Here is a 14,701-nt window from a genome sequence, read left to right as displayed (position 1 = left end):
TAAGGTGAAATTGCCTTGAAATAATAAGCTTCAAGCTTAAAGAAGCCTGATTGGGAGCTTTTGCTTCTTCTCATGTGAGGCTGGAAACTGGAAACAGCCCTCTGCAAGTGAAATTGTGTGATCTGAATGGTCAGTTTCCAGCCGCTTGTTCCTGCCTTTGTGTTGGGCATTGGCTTGAGCAGCTCTTCCGCTTTGCTGTCAGGGCACACAAATCTGGGCTCAATTTTGCTGGGCTGAATGAGCCACATTCTGGCAGTCCTGGAATAATGCAGTTTGGAAGGAACTTCTGGAGAGGCTCCAGTCCAGCTCGCAGCCCATCCAGCTAAACCAGGCTGCTGGGCCCTTGGCAGGACAAGCACTGAGTCTGTGAGGATGGGGAACCCATGGGCCGTGTGCCGGCACTTGGCCACCTGGTGGGGAAGCATTCCTGTTGTGCAGCCCTGGGTCTCCCCTTGTCCTGGCTTCTGTGTGGTGCAGCTCATCTCCTGGCCATTCTGCTGTGGCTTCTTTGTCCAACATTTACATCCTGTGCATGAGCCCAGCCTTAGTTGGTACTTCTGATGGAAGTCCTTTGCAGACTTTCTCTCCGTGCATGTTTATTTGTAGTGCTGCCAGACACTGCAGAGCTTCTGTATTATACTTTTCAGCAGACATCAGTGTGAAAGAGGAGGAAGGAAACCAGTACTGAGGCACTAACATGTGCAGTGCCAGACAGAGTTCCTGTGGTCAGCAGGCCTCTGTCACCCCAGCTGTGATGAGAAATGCCTGATGCTTGTCAGTGGTCAACAAGGCTTTATGCATGCTGTCCTTTATTTCATCTGCCTTGCTCACATTTTCAAGCTGGAGAGCAAAGGGTCTGGTGGTGAATCTGTCTTTCGTGTGCTCCTCCCTAGAGGGTGCCATCATCCCGTGCTGTGCAGCCAATGCTCTGCAGCCAGGAAGTGTGCAGCCCTGCCAGATGAGCTGCCAACACCTGCTAACACTGGGAAAAGCTGGGTGGCTGAATAGGATATGCCTCTCCTGTAGCCTCAGACATACACTGCTCAATGGGACGCTGTGCCCACTCTGCACACTGCATTGAGAACGGCTCATGTCAGTTAAAGATAGCTTCAGCAGGAGGAAATGTGGTTTTGAGATGAAGATGTATGTCATTCAGAAAATGCACTGACCGTTTAGCAAAGTGAACGCTTACTCCCCAGTTTGCTAAGCGTTCACTGGAGGATGGAAACTAAAGAAATGCAAAACTCTTTGTATCCTTCTGAACCTGCTTTGCCTTGGGAAGGCCCCTCGGCCAGGTCTGAGGTTGCAGTGCTTCTGGTGTTTTGAAGCAGCACTTTGAAATACAGTGTTTTTTAGATGACTGTATGCCCTCAGATAGAGAGCATGTGAGGAGAAGGCACTGAAGTTACTCGTGGCTTTAGCAATCAACAGTGCATATCCTTTCTCTGAAATGAGAGCGTGACCAACAACACACAGCATCCTGGCTGGGCAAAGTGCTGGGACATGGTGGTGCTAGAGGAGAGGATGGGGCAGCTCCTTAGAAGGGATCCAGGCAGGCCCCTGTCCTCTTACAGCCTGGCAGCAGATGGGAGTAGGGAAACAGTACTGGAAATAGTGCCGTGAGGTTTTCCTGCAGCACGGTGTCTGTCTGCTGTGTCCTGCTGCTTGCTTTGGGGACACGGTCATTGCAAAAAGCTCCTTGAAAGCTTTTTGTTTGTACTGTTCCTCAGGCATGAAACCTGATCAGAAAGGAGATGTGTTAATGAGTTTATTTTATCCAGCAGACTGCCATGAAGACTGAATCTCAGTGTATGTCTAGGTTCTGATTCCTTGGGAGCTGGTGAGGATTCTGTGGTTGTTTTGAAGCAGCCAAGCGTGAAGAGAGCCTTTCAGAGCTGTGTACATATTTTCCCTCTGTTTTCTTTGCTAATGCCTCCAAGCCTCTAAGAAAACAAATACTGACTGCAGACAAGGACCTTTGATGTGTCTGAGGAAAATTCCCTTTGCTAAAAGATAATGTGTCAGCTCTTTTATTTTGGAAGCATGTAAGGTGCTGAGAGGTGACAGTAGCTCACCAAAATTTGAATGGCCTTCATCAAGGTAGAGAGGCATTTGCTGTTGTAGCTTGCTTGAAATGTTTGCCTACTCCTGCTATGAGTGAGGCCTTTCCTGCAGTTTTGCTGTAACTGGGTCTCTGCTGTATTGGCTTGAGACTTTGGAGAGCCAGCCTGAGCAGACTGCTCAGGGATCTTCAGACTTCAAGGGCTTCTGCAGAACTCGTCAGCACAGGTCATGTAGAGGTAGAGGGGCTTTTGTTTTCCAGAGAACTAAAATAACTAAAATATGCATGCTATCTTCATGGCTGATCAGCTACAGGCAGAGGGCTCTCTTTGCTGTGGAGAGAGCAACCTTGTGGCAGGTTGGCAGGAAAGGTCAGTGTTTCCTTTGGGAAGGATCTCCTCCATCAGGTGTTTTCTGATTAAAGCTCTCGGCTGATGATCATCGTATTGACAGATTATCTACTTTTCTTTCATTCAAATGGCACAAATTCAGATTAAATTCCCCCCCCTTCGTGTAAAGTTTGTGGGAAGGAAACAAATGTGGGGTGCTAAAGAGGTGTGTAATAGAACTGTAAGAAAATATTTGATAGTACCTTTAGGAAGTCTCTCAGCCTGCAAGAGTGCTGCAGAAGAGAAAGAAGCTAAGGCTTCGAAGGCGAGGGGTTTACAGCTTGCTGCAGGGCTCCTACCAAAGTCGGTGTACCTTTGGCATCTCTTCCATGTGGAAGCTGAGGCTGGATGATGGATGGTTGCTAGCTCAAGAATCCAGATGCCTTTGGACTCTGCTTTCTTATCACAGACTTTATATGACATGGCAAGTGTGACCCACTTCTGCCACTGCACAGCTTTGCTGCTGCACAGACCCAGCCCTTGGAGCTGCTGAGGACTGGGTCACTGAAATCATCTGGGTTAGAAGAACTATCTTGCCTGTTTGTGTTTCAGCTATTTCTTTTTCAAATGACAATGCCTTTAGTGGTCCACTTCCCAGCCTGTTCTGGGGGCTGAGAGGTTACTGCTGCCTGAGTGCTGCCAAAATGAGTGGTGGTGAAGAGTGGAGGGAGAATGGGCAGTGGGTGGCTTTGAATGAGGATTTGCCTGCACCAGCCTTGTTGCCAGAGGTTTCAGAATGGGGAACTGTGGTATTACATGCACAAAGGAGGATTTTGCTTCCCAGAGGGTTTCAGTGAATTTAGCTTGTGGATAGAAGTGCTAATTATCACAAAACAGTGCTTGATGTTTCACTGTAAGAGTAACTAGCACTATTAATGGTGTGTAAACATAATGTATGTTAATGAGACCCCTACATCTGAAAAACGAGTCTATGTGGGAGGTGGGCTCCAGGCATTTTTCATGGGCTTGGAAGTTTCCTATCCAAAGGTAGCTCATGCTTCTATGAGATTTCATTCAAAAGTGTTTGGTTTTTCATTTCTTTGGTTCCTCAGAGGCTGGTGGGGTTTTGTTGTTTTTTCCTGTGTGCTGTAGCTGTTTTTTTCAGTTCATGAGTTTTCATCAGGCCTGGAAAGCCAGTTTTGGCTGCCTTGGGCTTGTACAGTTTACTTGGTTTTGGACTAAGCCTTGTTTTAATTTGCTACAAGATGCTGCCAAGATCATGTCATTCCTACTTGTATTTAATACTATCTTAATGCACAAATAATTGTAAGGAAGTCACTTTGACCACCGTCAGAGAAGAACTTCAACCAAAGACAGAATAATGAATGGGATTCTTCACTGAGAGCAATGCAAAGCTTTGGGTCAAGCCCCGGGTTGATATCCCTTGTGCGTGTCATTTGTGCTATGGAAACCCAGTGTCATAGAAATCCCTGCCAGCCCTCCCAGCTGAGCACTGGGGAGTACAGACGTTGTACAGGCGGATGTGAGATGTGCAACAGCCCCAAGGTAGCAGAGCAGTTGCCATAACAGCCAGCAGCAGACATTTTGCAGGAAGTTATCCAAGCCTGTATTGATGCTTCTGGAATTAGGGCAGGAATTTAGCTCTCCCAGCTGCCAAGTGCATCTTCTGTGTGACAAAGGTGTCAGGCTCAGTTCTGGAGCATCAAGGAACTGATGGCAGTGTAAACAGTAGCAGCAGGAGGGCTGCTGGTTTGGTGCAGAACTTGCCCAGCTGTGCCACTGTGCCCGTATAATCACATTAGACAAGTCCAGCTACCGAGCATGCCACGCGGCCTGCTCTGTGGGGTACATGTGTAGAGGTGGGCACATCAGTGAGTATGTGAAGGCTGAGTTGGGCAGATCTGAGGGCAGGTGAGCTTTATAGCTGTGTGGGTTGTACTGCTAACTGTTCTAATGCACTCAAAGCCATTAACTCTAAAGAAATGGCAATGAGTGTATTACTTTTAAATGACATTTGGTTTTTCTGGCAAATGCTTTAATTACAATTATGTCTTTTGCCAGATTGCTAAGCAATTAAACTCTATAATCAAACCCAGAAGAAAATACTTCCACAGAGTGCCTGAGGTTATAAGGAGGAGCATTACTTACAGTGGCACAACAGCAGCATTATAGGGCTGCATGGAAATTGATGACAAACCTTCATTAGGAGTCAAAGCCTCTCAATGTACAGCAGATACATTTTTGGATGCGCGTATAATCAGGTTATACGTATGAGCTTAAAAGCAGCTTCTCTGGAAGCCCTATAGGAAATTCTTAGTTTTCACAACGTGTAGGAGAGATCCATTTCTGTGTATGTATTTAGCATTAACTTCCTCTCAAGTGCTGGTACCTTACACTGCACACCATTAGCCTGCGCTGTTTCCAGGTTGGTCACATGGTTTCTAAGCATCCCTGGCTGCTTTCTGACAGACTCATCAGGCAGGGGCTGCTCTTGCTGGCTGCCTGCAGCTGCCCTGATCCCCATGGATGGGACACAAACACACTTTGCTCTTAGCACTCCTGGATGGTTGCTGGTAGTTTGTTCACTGTGAGACCCTGTTAACAGAGACCCTCCTCAACAAACGCCTCCTGTGTGGATGTAAAAATGTGTTACTCTGCAGAACAAATGCATGGGTGGGAACACACAACAGCTATGCTATTGAAAGGCGTTTTGGAGCTGAACACTGCTGGCTCTCATACAGCCACGGCTATTTTAACATGAGCTGGATGAGCCAGTCCAGATATTTTTCCCCCTTGTTACATTTACAACTCAAATGAGCTTGCTGTGCTTTGGAAAAGTGCAAGAAGCAAAAAGATTACAGTCCAAATCCCTCAATGAGCTTTAGTGTTTTCAGCGTCAAAACACCAAGTACTTTACAGACAGCATGCTGATAATGAGAGCTAATAACTTTCCAGATGTTTGCTGTTATTGTGCTACACATGACTCTTTTTTTAAGGGTTTGCAAAGGGCTCCTGCCAGTTGTTGTTGGTGTGTGTGCAGCAAACAGCTGGTTTGTTTGAACTTGGAATTTTAATACTTCCAGTTCCGTGGAAGTGGGATGAGAGGAGGAGGCTCTTTGTACAAGAGGAGTGCATTTTCTCATGTGAATTCAGAAGCAGAGAGAGAGGGAGAGGGAGGAAAGGATCACAATACTGCGTGTGCTTCAGTTTCAGTGGATCAGATCTTTCCTCTGTCTGCATCCAAGCTATTCGGTTGTGATCAGATGATCAGAACTCAAGGAAGCGATTGGAGAGCGAGCTGGCTGCAGCTGCACTGTAGGCTGTTTTCAGGGACAAGGAGCCACTGTTTTTCAAACATAGCGTAAGCATAGAAGTTATATTGTAGGCTTCAGGATGCAGATATGGGTTGTGCTGCCAGCATTGTTCTGCTTCAAGCCTTTCGTTCTGTGGTACAGAGGAACTGTCCACATATTTGTAGGCGACGACGGCGAGAGGAGCTGTCACATGAAATCCTGCCACTGGACAGCGATGAGGAAATGAGCAGACCCAGGACTCTCATCATCATGGTACAGTATACTTTAATCAGCAGACAGAGTTTGCTGAATTATTATTACAGATGCTATGTGATTTGTTTTCTTTTACTGTGCGATCAGAGAGAGCTTGACAGGCTATTTGCAGCTGTGGATCATTCTGCTGTAGGTTTGCTGTCTGTTCACAAGCACAGCTGAGTTGTTACTTTAATCTCAAACTGAAGCTGTGAACTGCACATAGGCTGTGTGTAAAGGTTGTGCCTGGTTAATTTGCAGATGCATTTTGTTGCTGTTGGTAAAAACAGCCTTAGAGCCCACATTGTGGTTGTATTTTATCTCAGACTTGAAATTCCAGACAACAGATAGCTTAGAAAACGTTTACTAAGTCTGCTCATCATAAAAACAAAACCAAAGTGGGAAGACAGGCAGAGAAAACTTTACTTTGTCCCAAAATGTGGCTGGAATTGATATCAAGTTGTTTGCAGATAAGCTCCCACATTTCTTTGCTGCAAACTGTTTGCAGCAGGATCATGTTTGCAGGCTCACCCCCTTCCTGGCTGGGCGAGTTCCCTTACCTCAGTAAAGAGTAGGGCTTGAAAGACTTGCTGTCTTGGGGAGTTGTTTTCTCTCGTGATGGAATGGGTTCATTTTTATTTTGTGGCTGGAATATAAAAAGCACTTTAGCTTTATTAGGAGTAGATAAGTGATAAGGTAGTTACAAGTTATTGTTTCAGAATGGAGAATGGACTGACCCCACTTGCTGCTCCTTGCTGAACACAGGTGTAATGAGCATCACCAGGCCCTGAAGTGGCTGGGGTCATCTGATGTGGTGGTGGTTTTATGCTGTGTAAATCTCACTTGATGCAAATATTACAAAGGTGTCACAAATAGTATTTGTCAGCTCATCAGAGCAATCGTGTGTGCTGTTTGAGCTTCTGAAATTGTTTGGATTTGTTTTTTATTCTGTAAAGGGTGTTATGATGAAGTCCAGATTACATCCCCTGACACCTCACTGTACTACACAGGGCAGAAACTTGAGTGGGTGATGGTAACATCAGAGAGCTTAATAGCTGTCATGAGGTCTGGCAGTGGTTTGGGTAGAGCCTTGCTGCCCATAGAGGTGTGTATTGCAGTCATGGCAACTATAGCAGCTAGGATCTGATCCAAGTGTGCTTTAACTTTTAGCTGAGGGTATTGCCCAGTGCCTGGGTTGTAGCTACTGGTCACATGGAGGGAGACAGCGGGTTTCATCATTGTGTGAAGCTGGTGTTCAACTGTCCCCTACTTTAAAATCTAGTACCTATAAAACAAACTTTGCCACTCCCCCACTTAATAGTGAAATAAGCAATCTCGACCACATTCAAACAAATAGTTGCTCCCCTTCCAGTGATGATTTCAAGAATAGTGAGTTCAGAGAGGTCTGGAAGAAATTGTAGCATGTCAGAGTATGAATCATCTGTGCAACTTGCTTCAGCCCTTGCAAGAAAAGGGCAGGTTGGGGTTGTGGCAGAAAGCTGAATGTGGGCTGTCTGCAGCCTGTGGAGCTCCTGTGTAAGTCCTGGGAGGGGGCTCTGAGCAACCATTCCTCACTGTGATGGGAAGGGGCTCCCCATAGCCTAAAGGGTCTGTCACGCATTGGCTTTGGTCACAGATACATCTGCCTGTTGTAATAATGGCACAAGAAAAAAGGGGGCTTCTTGCAGCAACTGCTGATGCACTGGTGATCCTCCTACCTGAGTTCTGCCCCTTTCTGAAGTCTGTGTGAGCTGCTTTCCTCCCCCAGCTTGCCTGGAGGAGGGGAGGATGAACAGCCCCGGCTGGCTGTGGGGCTGCTGCTGTCTGGGGCAGGTGTTTCAGGGAAGAGCTGCTGGCTTCAGAGCACTTCTGCAGTAGAAATAATCTGTCCCGTTTCCACTAAAATTCACGTGTGACTTGAAAGAGCAGCATGATAAGGATGACTGGAGGCTACTGCATCTTAATAAAGCATGTGTTACACTCCTAACCATTTTTCCCCTTGGCCTGTTATGGATCATGGAAGTTTATGTCTGGAAAATACAGTAAGGCAATTATGTAGGCAAGCAGAAGAGTGTTTAGTTCAAAACATCATTATTCACTTTGTGCAGATGCCAGGAGCTAAGCTGATCCTAATGAGGTTACTGAGTTTGCAGGTCTGAGGGCAGTGAGTGCTCCCAGAGAGGTGGAGGATCCTGGCATGCAGTGCTTGAGGTGCCCTGAAGCACCTGATGGCATCTTAGTAGCCGGTGTGCCACTGGATGTGTGCCTCCTACTGCGTGTGAGTGTGGAGTTTCAATTTTGGATAATTAATTGTGTCCTATTTATGAATGGCTTTGTTTTTTAAAGTCCCCAACCCTACTGCGTGTTCTCATAAAGTTTGCATGTGGGGGGAAAAAAAGACAAATCCAAATGTTGCCTTGATACAGAGAGTGAACCCAAGGAACAGAGAGCAACAGTTTAAGTTAAAATACTTGCAATAAGTGTATGGCACTGCAGGTACAGTGGGTGACAAAAGGAGACCCTAATACAGATTTCAGCTGTTGCTGAACAACCACCCAGTAATCACCGCATAAAAGTTGCAGGCATCACAGCAGGTATTCCTAGCATTCTAGTACTTATTGGAAAGGATCAATAATGTTTTTGTTATATATAGATAGATAACTGGAAGTCCACTGTCATTGACTGTGGTATGTCATTTTGGACAGAATCCTTGCAGCTGCCAGACACATAAAATAAGTACCCAAATAGCTGCTAACTAAGTGTGTAAATGGAATTGATATGTTCTGCATTTAACAGACCACCTTGTCATTTTCTGTGCTGTTAAGAAAATATCTTTAAGAGCTAGTTTTCAAAATAAGTCCACGAGGTAGTGAGGCTTCAGATATTAAAAACCTCTGCAGACTGAATGCAAATGACTGTATATACTATTTCTGAGGGGGCGGGGGGGGGGGGGGGGGAAGGAAGGAGGAGGGAAGGGGAAGATGCCTGAGGAAATAAAATACAGAGCTTAGAGCTACATGGTACTGTTTGCAAACAGAGGACTAACACTTAGGATGACACTTTGCATTTGGAACTTGTGACTGAAAAAGAAGTTGAGCTTTATTTAGTAGGTCACTTATTGTTTTCTTTTCACACATGATTTATTATGACCTTTGGCAGCTGAGATTTGTGTGGAAGATAAGAGCAAAGCATGATTTTCCCCCTCCTCCCTTGGTACCCAGCTACACAAACACATGGTAAAATGTTTTGCATTTTGAACAAGACGTTGTAACTTGAAGTGATACGCTAGCTTGAATTCAGCAACAGCAAGGTGACAATATTACTCTTTGTATTCAGTTTTTCATCTCTGAAGAGAAACAGCTTGCAAGAATTTCTCTGTTTCAGTAGTGGAAGCATGAGAACTTTTCCTGTTGCACAAATGCAGGGTAGCTTCTCTGCTGTCAGGTTAGCAAAGCTGCTTTTCATTTTTAGTTTTATTGTCATTTAAAAATGTATTGGTCCTCTGACTTGAGGAATGATATTTTATACTGCTTTCACCTCTTATTAATGTTGCAGTGATGTGTTTAGCATGATAGCATGTGGAATTAAAGATGAATCTGTTAACTGTGTTCTTATGGCAGCTTATGAAGTGTGTGCATTCAAAATAATAAAGCATCCTTTTACAGAAGAGGATTTCTTTTTCCCCCCTTTTTGTGAAAGAAGAAATCTATTCATTTGTAAGCAGTGCCTCCCAGGAATAGTAGGATAGGATATAACATAAAGCTATGTGGAAAAGTCTCTACCAGTGGCACTCTTCAGGAGTACTTCATGAAGGCTTTGTGGCTTTATGCAGTTGAGATGTGTGCTCAGAATGCTTCTTGGGAGTGAAGGTTACCTATAGGAAGCTGACTTGATGAAAGCCAAGAGAATAAAGAGGAGAAAAAGGGAAAAAAAGAAACCAACCTGACAGCCTTTGGCCATCAGCAGCCACACTGCACGTTAAGCACGTTTCTAAGCAAATCTGTGCATGCGTGTTCTTCATCTGCTGCAGTTCAATCTGTGGGGTGTTGTATGTTATTCTGCCTGGCTCTGGTTCTGATGGGCTGTGTCAAATGCCAGCCTTATATGTTTCCCTTGGCTGTTTTGCATCTCCATTCTTTTTCTTTGGCTGAAGTATTCTCATTTTACAAAGGAAAACAAAAGAGTTGAGAAAGAAATCCCAATGATCTTGTCTGGTCTGGGGTTCTGGAATTGGGTAGTCTCTGGTTGTCAAAACCTTAAACTGTTTATAATGGTATATGAGAATATACCAAATCAGGCCTGTGTGCAAATCTTGCCATTGTTTGTCTGCTGGCTGGGCTCTGTGGGTGGTTTAGGGTGACAGTGTATATGAAGAAGGACTGAGAGCTGTAAAGCTGCATGCTGCTTCATCTGCTAAATGGTGTCATCCCATGCTGATCAAACTCTGTTACAGGAGCACATCCCAGCTCACATGTGGTAGGTTGGGGCACTTGTAAACCAGCAGGACACAGCAATAGCCCCATGATGCTTCATGCACACAGCCAGCATGGCTCAGGGTTTACGTGGTGGTACCTGCAAGCATTTGCATCTGGAGGGGCTGAGGCCTGGAGGTGAGCAGCAGCATGGGGTAGCGGGGCTTTTGTTTTCTGTGCAGTGCTGTCCTCGGTCCAAGCTTTGGTGAGATGGTACAATAAGCTGCAGTTGATTCAAAAATAGATTAAACGCTTGCTTCCAGAAGCTGTATTGGTGTCCATCCGTGCTCCATGCTTCCTGATGTCATTAACCTGCTGATGACTGTGGTACCAAGAGCTGCCTTGGCTTTTTTTCTGCACAGTTGCATAGACAGAATCTCATAGTACAGCTGATCTGGATCTAAATGCATATAGCTGTCCAGTATCTGTTTCCAGGCCTTTGGCTACAAATGTGGGGATATTGATCTACCTGGGAGCAGCTGTGCTGAGTGAGCAGGGCTGGTGCAGGGTAGCTCTGCTGAGGGACAGGTACATAGTGGGGAAAGCTGCCATGGCAAAGGGTGTGTGTGAGGGGGAATGACTTGGAGATAAGAGAAACAAAGTGGAAAATGCTGCTCCTTCCCACCTGAAATGAGTTAGGTATGCTGCTGTTGAATTAGGTAAGATTTGATTTTTGAGGGCAAGTAACTACTGTGATATGTTGGCATAGCAAGATATTCCAGCTGACAGCCCTTTTTTGTCCCTGCTTGTCGTTACTAAGAGTTTTGGATTTGCTCTGCAGTAAGCATTAGTCCTTCTAACAGTGTTCATTCTCTCTCCCTTCTATTCCACCAGCACTTTCTTCCCAAAGTGGGGGAAGTCTTCAGCTTTGACTTCTGGATAAATGCAATCCATTCACCTCCTGGTTAGGTGGGAATTCTGAATATCATGTGACAAAACACTTCTTGGATTTTCTTTTTTACAACAGCGATTTGAATGCACTTGGTTTAAATCTAATTTGAATAAATCAGAATTCTAGTTCAGGACGTTCAGATACTCACCTTAAGCAAAGCTACGTTGCTCGTAAGAGGGCAGGGGGGATGTTTCTGTGAGTGTTTCTGTGATTCACAGTCTTCTGTATGTAATAATTGTTTGGTTTTAACTTACGTAGCTTCTGTTGCTCTGTAGCCTCCCCAGCAGCCTCTTAGCTGCAAGGTGGGGTAATGCACCGCAGTCCCAACAGAAGCCATTGCATGCACCTCCCTTTCCCAAATAACAACTGCTGAACCATCTAATTTCAAGCCTGTGTGGCTGTTGATCATCCCAGGCTGCAATATATAACATGCAATATATAATAATAATAAACTGTGCAAGGCACTGCAAGTACATCTGTGCTTTAAAATGATGCATGGGTTACTGTACATGCTGTCGTGCAGATAGCCTGTACATCTTTTGCTTTGCATCCCAGGAGAGTTGTCACCTGATTTCTGAAAACTCGCACGAGATTCTGACTTCTAGATTCCATTTCCCACACCGCACAAGCTTCTAATGAAAGGCATGGCCACTTTTTGACTGTTAGGCAACTATTGTCAGTCTATGGGTGCTTACCATTGAGCTCCAGGTTGCAGTATCTCCAGTAACTTGAATAAGTGGACAAACAGAAGTGGTTTTTAAGGTGCCTTAACCAAAGACAGGTCCATAAAGGCAGAACACAGGATTTCATTTCTAAGGCTTAGCAGCCCTTCAGCACATTTGATCCTTTCAGCTAGCACTACCTGGCAGCTCTGCTTTTGTCAGTGTGTGAAATGAGAAATTAACTCTGCCAAGGTGCCCAGGAGACTGAATTCTTGCATGTTGCAGTGCTGCTGTCTCAGGAGCACAGAAATGATCACAGTGTCATCACAATGTCTAGAGCTAAGCAAAGCAGAGTGCCCAGGAAACGCGGGAGCCATTCCTTGTCTTCTGGGTTCTGAATCACTGCCTGGAATAACCAAGTTTTATGGCCTGAAGCAGTGAGTGCGGTGAAACATACCCTGGGACAGGAAGGACTAGCATTCAGCATGGAAAGGCATGTCACTGTGTACTGCTTAAGGATGTTCTGGGGGGCAAGACTGATGTTGTGGGGCACTATTCCATGTCTGGTCCACTGTAAACAAGCTCAGATGCTGGCCCAGCACCTCCTCCACTGAGGTAACAGTGTGTGTGGGCACAACCTCAGTCAGAAGGAAGCTTGGCAGGCTGATCCCATTATTCTTCTGCAGGCTGCTTATTTTAGAGTCAGGAACCTGTATAAATAAGTATGTATTATTTATTTAAAAAAAAAAAAAAAAAAAGTATGTATTATTTATATATATTAAAAAAAAGGTGCCTTTTTTTTCCTGTTAATTTGGTGTCTCTTCTGAACAAAATGTTATGTTCCAACTGAACAGAAAGAATTTGCATGCAATATCTTGCTTTTACAGTTGCAGTCTGTTAATAATTATTGCCAATTTGCGGTTAGCTTAGAACATAATAGTCTCTGTGTGTGGTTTTCAATGAAAAATAGCCATTGTAATGCTTGTCAGACTTCTTTATGCCTGGGGCATCACACTGAATGCAGTGTATGGAACCAATGATAGAACACTTCATGTCTTGGTGTTTGTTTTTCCTTACTTCTCATCTGTCAACTGCTGTGCTCATTTTCTTTTTATTACTACTGATACTTGCTTGAAGATGAGACGGCCAAATTCACTTCTCAGTTTTACATGTGTAAATCCAGCAGGACGCATTTCTGACTTAATGCAGTAAAACAAATGAGAAGCGTAACTTTGCTGCTTTCATGTTCCTCTTTTTACAAGATATGATGGACTGGAAAATGTGTGTGGCCTTGATGGGTCAATGAGTGATTAGCTATGAAACCAGCATGTTGGGAGTTAAACGTCTTGATGTCATCACTGACAACTTTCCTTTGGCATTTATGTGTGCTGCAATGGCGTTTTCAACAGGTGGTGACTTATCTGCTAAAATCAGATCTTTCAGAGGGGAAAACATAACAGTAAAGAGATGGGTTACAGAGATGAGTTACTGAATCGTGAATTCCTGGAACCAGATGCTCATCCTCCTTTTGAGAGGCTCCTTCCATCAGTAAGCACTGTGCAAATGTGTACCGACAGCTCTTTCTGTAGCAAATCTGGTCTTAATGGGTTTATGAAGGAGGACTGTTTCCTAGAAAGAACATTGCCTGAAATTGGGCCTCTGTCTCCTTGCTTTTGGGTGCTTGAGGTTTGGAAGGGAATAATAGAAATGGTGTTCATGCAGCTGATCTCCATTTCTTTGTTTCTAGTGCCTTAGCTTTCCCCCATCTGTAATCCATTCTCTCAGGTGCCAAAGGAGCCTTTTCACATCTTTTTTTTTGGGGTGTGTCTGGTTCAGCCAAGTCGCAATTTGCTCATAGTTTGTACCAGTATTGAGAATATACAGAATATTTTTAAGCTTTTGCATGTGGAAAATGCTTGTCAGTTTTCCTTTTTAAAACAGAATCAAGGGCAATTTTAAGTTACGTGAGCCTGCAGGAAGAATCTAAATTAGGGGCTGAATATTGCTTTTTTATAAAATGCGTTCAAAAGACAACTGTATTTGTTGGAAATGTTTTCACAAAGGATTTACTCCTAGAGTCAGGCCATGTCTGCAGTGTTTCAAGCAGAACAAGGAACCAAGTGAGGAAGAGCTGCAGCAAACTCTGCTTTATTTCCCATCCACATCCTTTTCTGGCACTTGGTAATGCCTGGCTGTACTGTGTATTTGCAGGGAATCGGAAGTTAACCTCTTAGCTTCTGATTTTCTGACCATATCTTTTGTTTCTAGCACAAGCAGTGCACGGAGTCAGGATTTTCCAGATATTTTGATGGGAAGAGAAAAGTATTTGGACTTTCCAGAATTTCCAAAACACAGAAAAGTCCCACAGACTTGGTGCAGAGTCAGGTTGTCAGTAGTCAGTGGAGGTCTCTGGTGGTTAGGCAAGAGTGAAGGTCTGAGGACTTGCATGTTGGACACAAAGAGCTAGGCGTGGGAGTGGGGAGAAACATAAGAGAAGAAATACTGGCAGACATTCATTCTGTTAGAGAAAACCATTCCGAGAAGGCAAAAGAGGAGGAATTGCTGTGATTCAATTCTCTACCTTGCAGCAACTGGGAGCAGAAAGCTTAGAACTAGAGCCTATGTCTGTGTAGATTTAATGGATTGGTTTAGGTTGTTGTAGTTTGCTGCTGTGCGTGGGGCTCCCCCTGTGAACCAGGTGATGCTGGCAGCTTGTCCA

The 14,701-nt window shown here is 44.6% G+C and overlaps 1 protein-coding gene across 11 annotated transcripts in view; it reads left to right on the top strand.

Annotated features, from left to right (window-relative positions):
• DOCK10 (dedicator of cytokinesis 10) overlaps positions 1 to 14,701 on the top strand; it is a 135,934-nt gene that overhangs the window by 13,156 nt on the left and 108,077 nt on the right. For 6 of the 11 annotated variants that reach the window (XM_072344248.1, XM_072344250.1, XM_072344253.1 and 3 more), the window contains exon 1: positions 5,607 to 5,977. The exons of 4 other annotated variants lie outside the window; for them this stretch is intronic. In XM_072344248.1, coding sequence (XP_072200349.1) covers positions 5,813 to 5,977 — 165 coding nt within the window. In that variant the 5' untranslated portion in view covers positions 5,607 to 5,812. Of the gene's footprint in view, positions 1 to 5,606; positions 5,978 to 14,701 lie in introns of those variants that run through there. One more of the 11 variants, XM_072344252.1, reaches the window with a different exon arrangement.

Source organism: Excalfactoria chinensis, chromosome 9, assembly GCF_039878825.1.
Source record: "Excalfactoria chinensis isolate bCotChi1 chromosome 9, bCotChi1.hap2, whole genome shotgun sequence".
NCBI lineage: Eukaryota > Metazoa > Chordata > Aves > Galliformes > Phasianidae > Excalfactoria > Excalfactoria chinensis.
The sequence above is the reverse complement of the archived record's forward strand: the minus strand, read 5'-3'. Positions and strand labels throughout refer to the sequence as shown.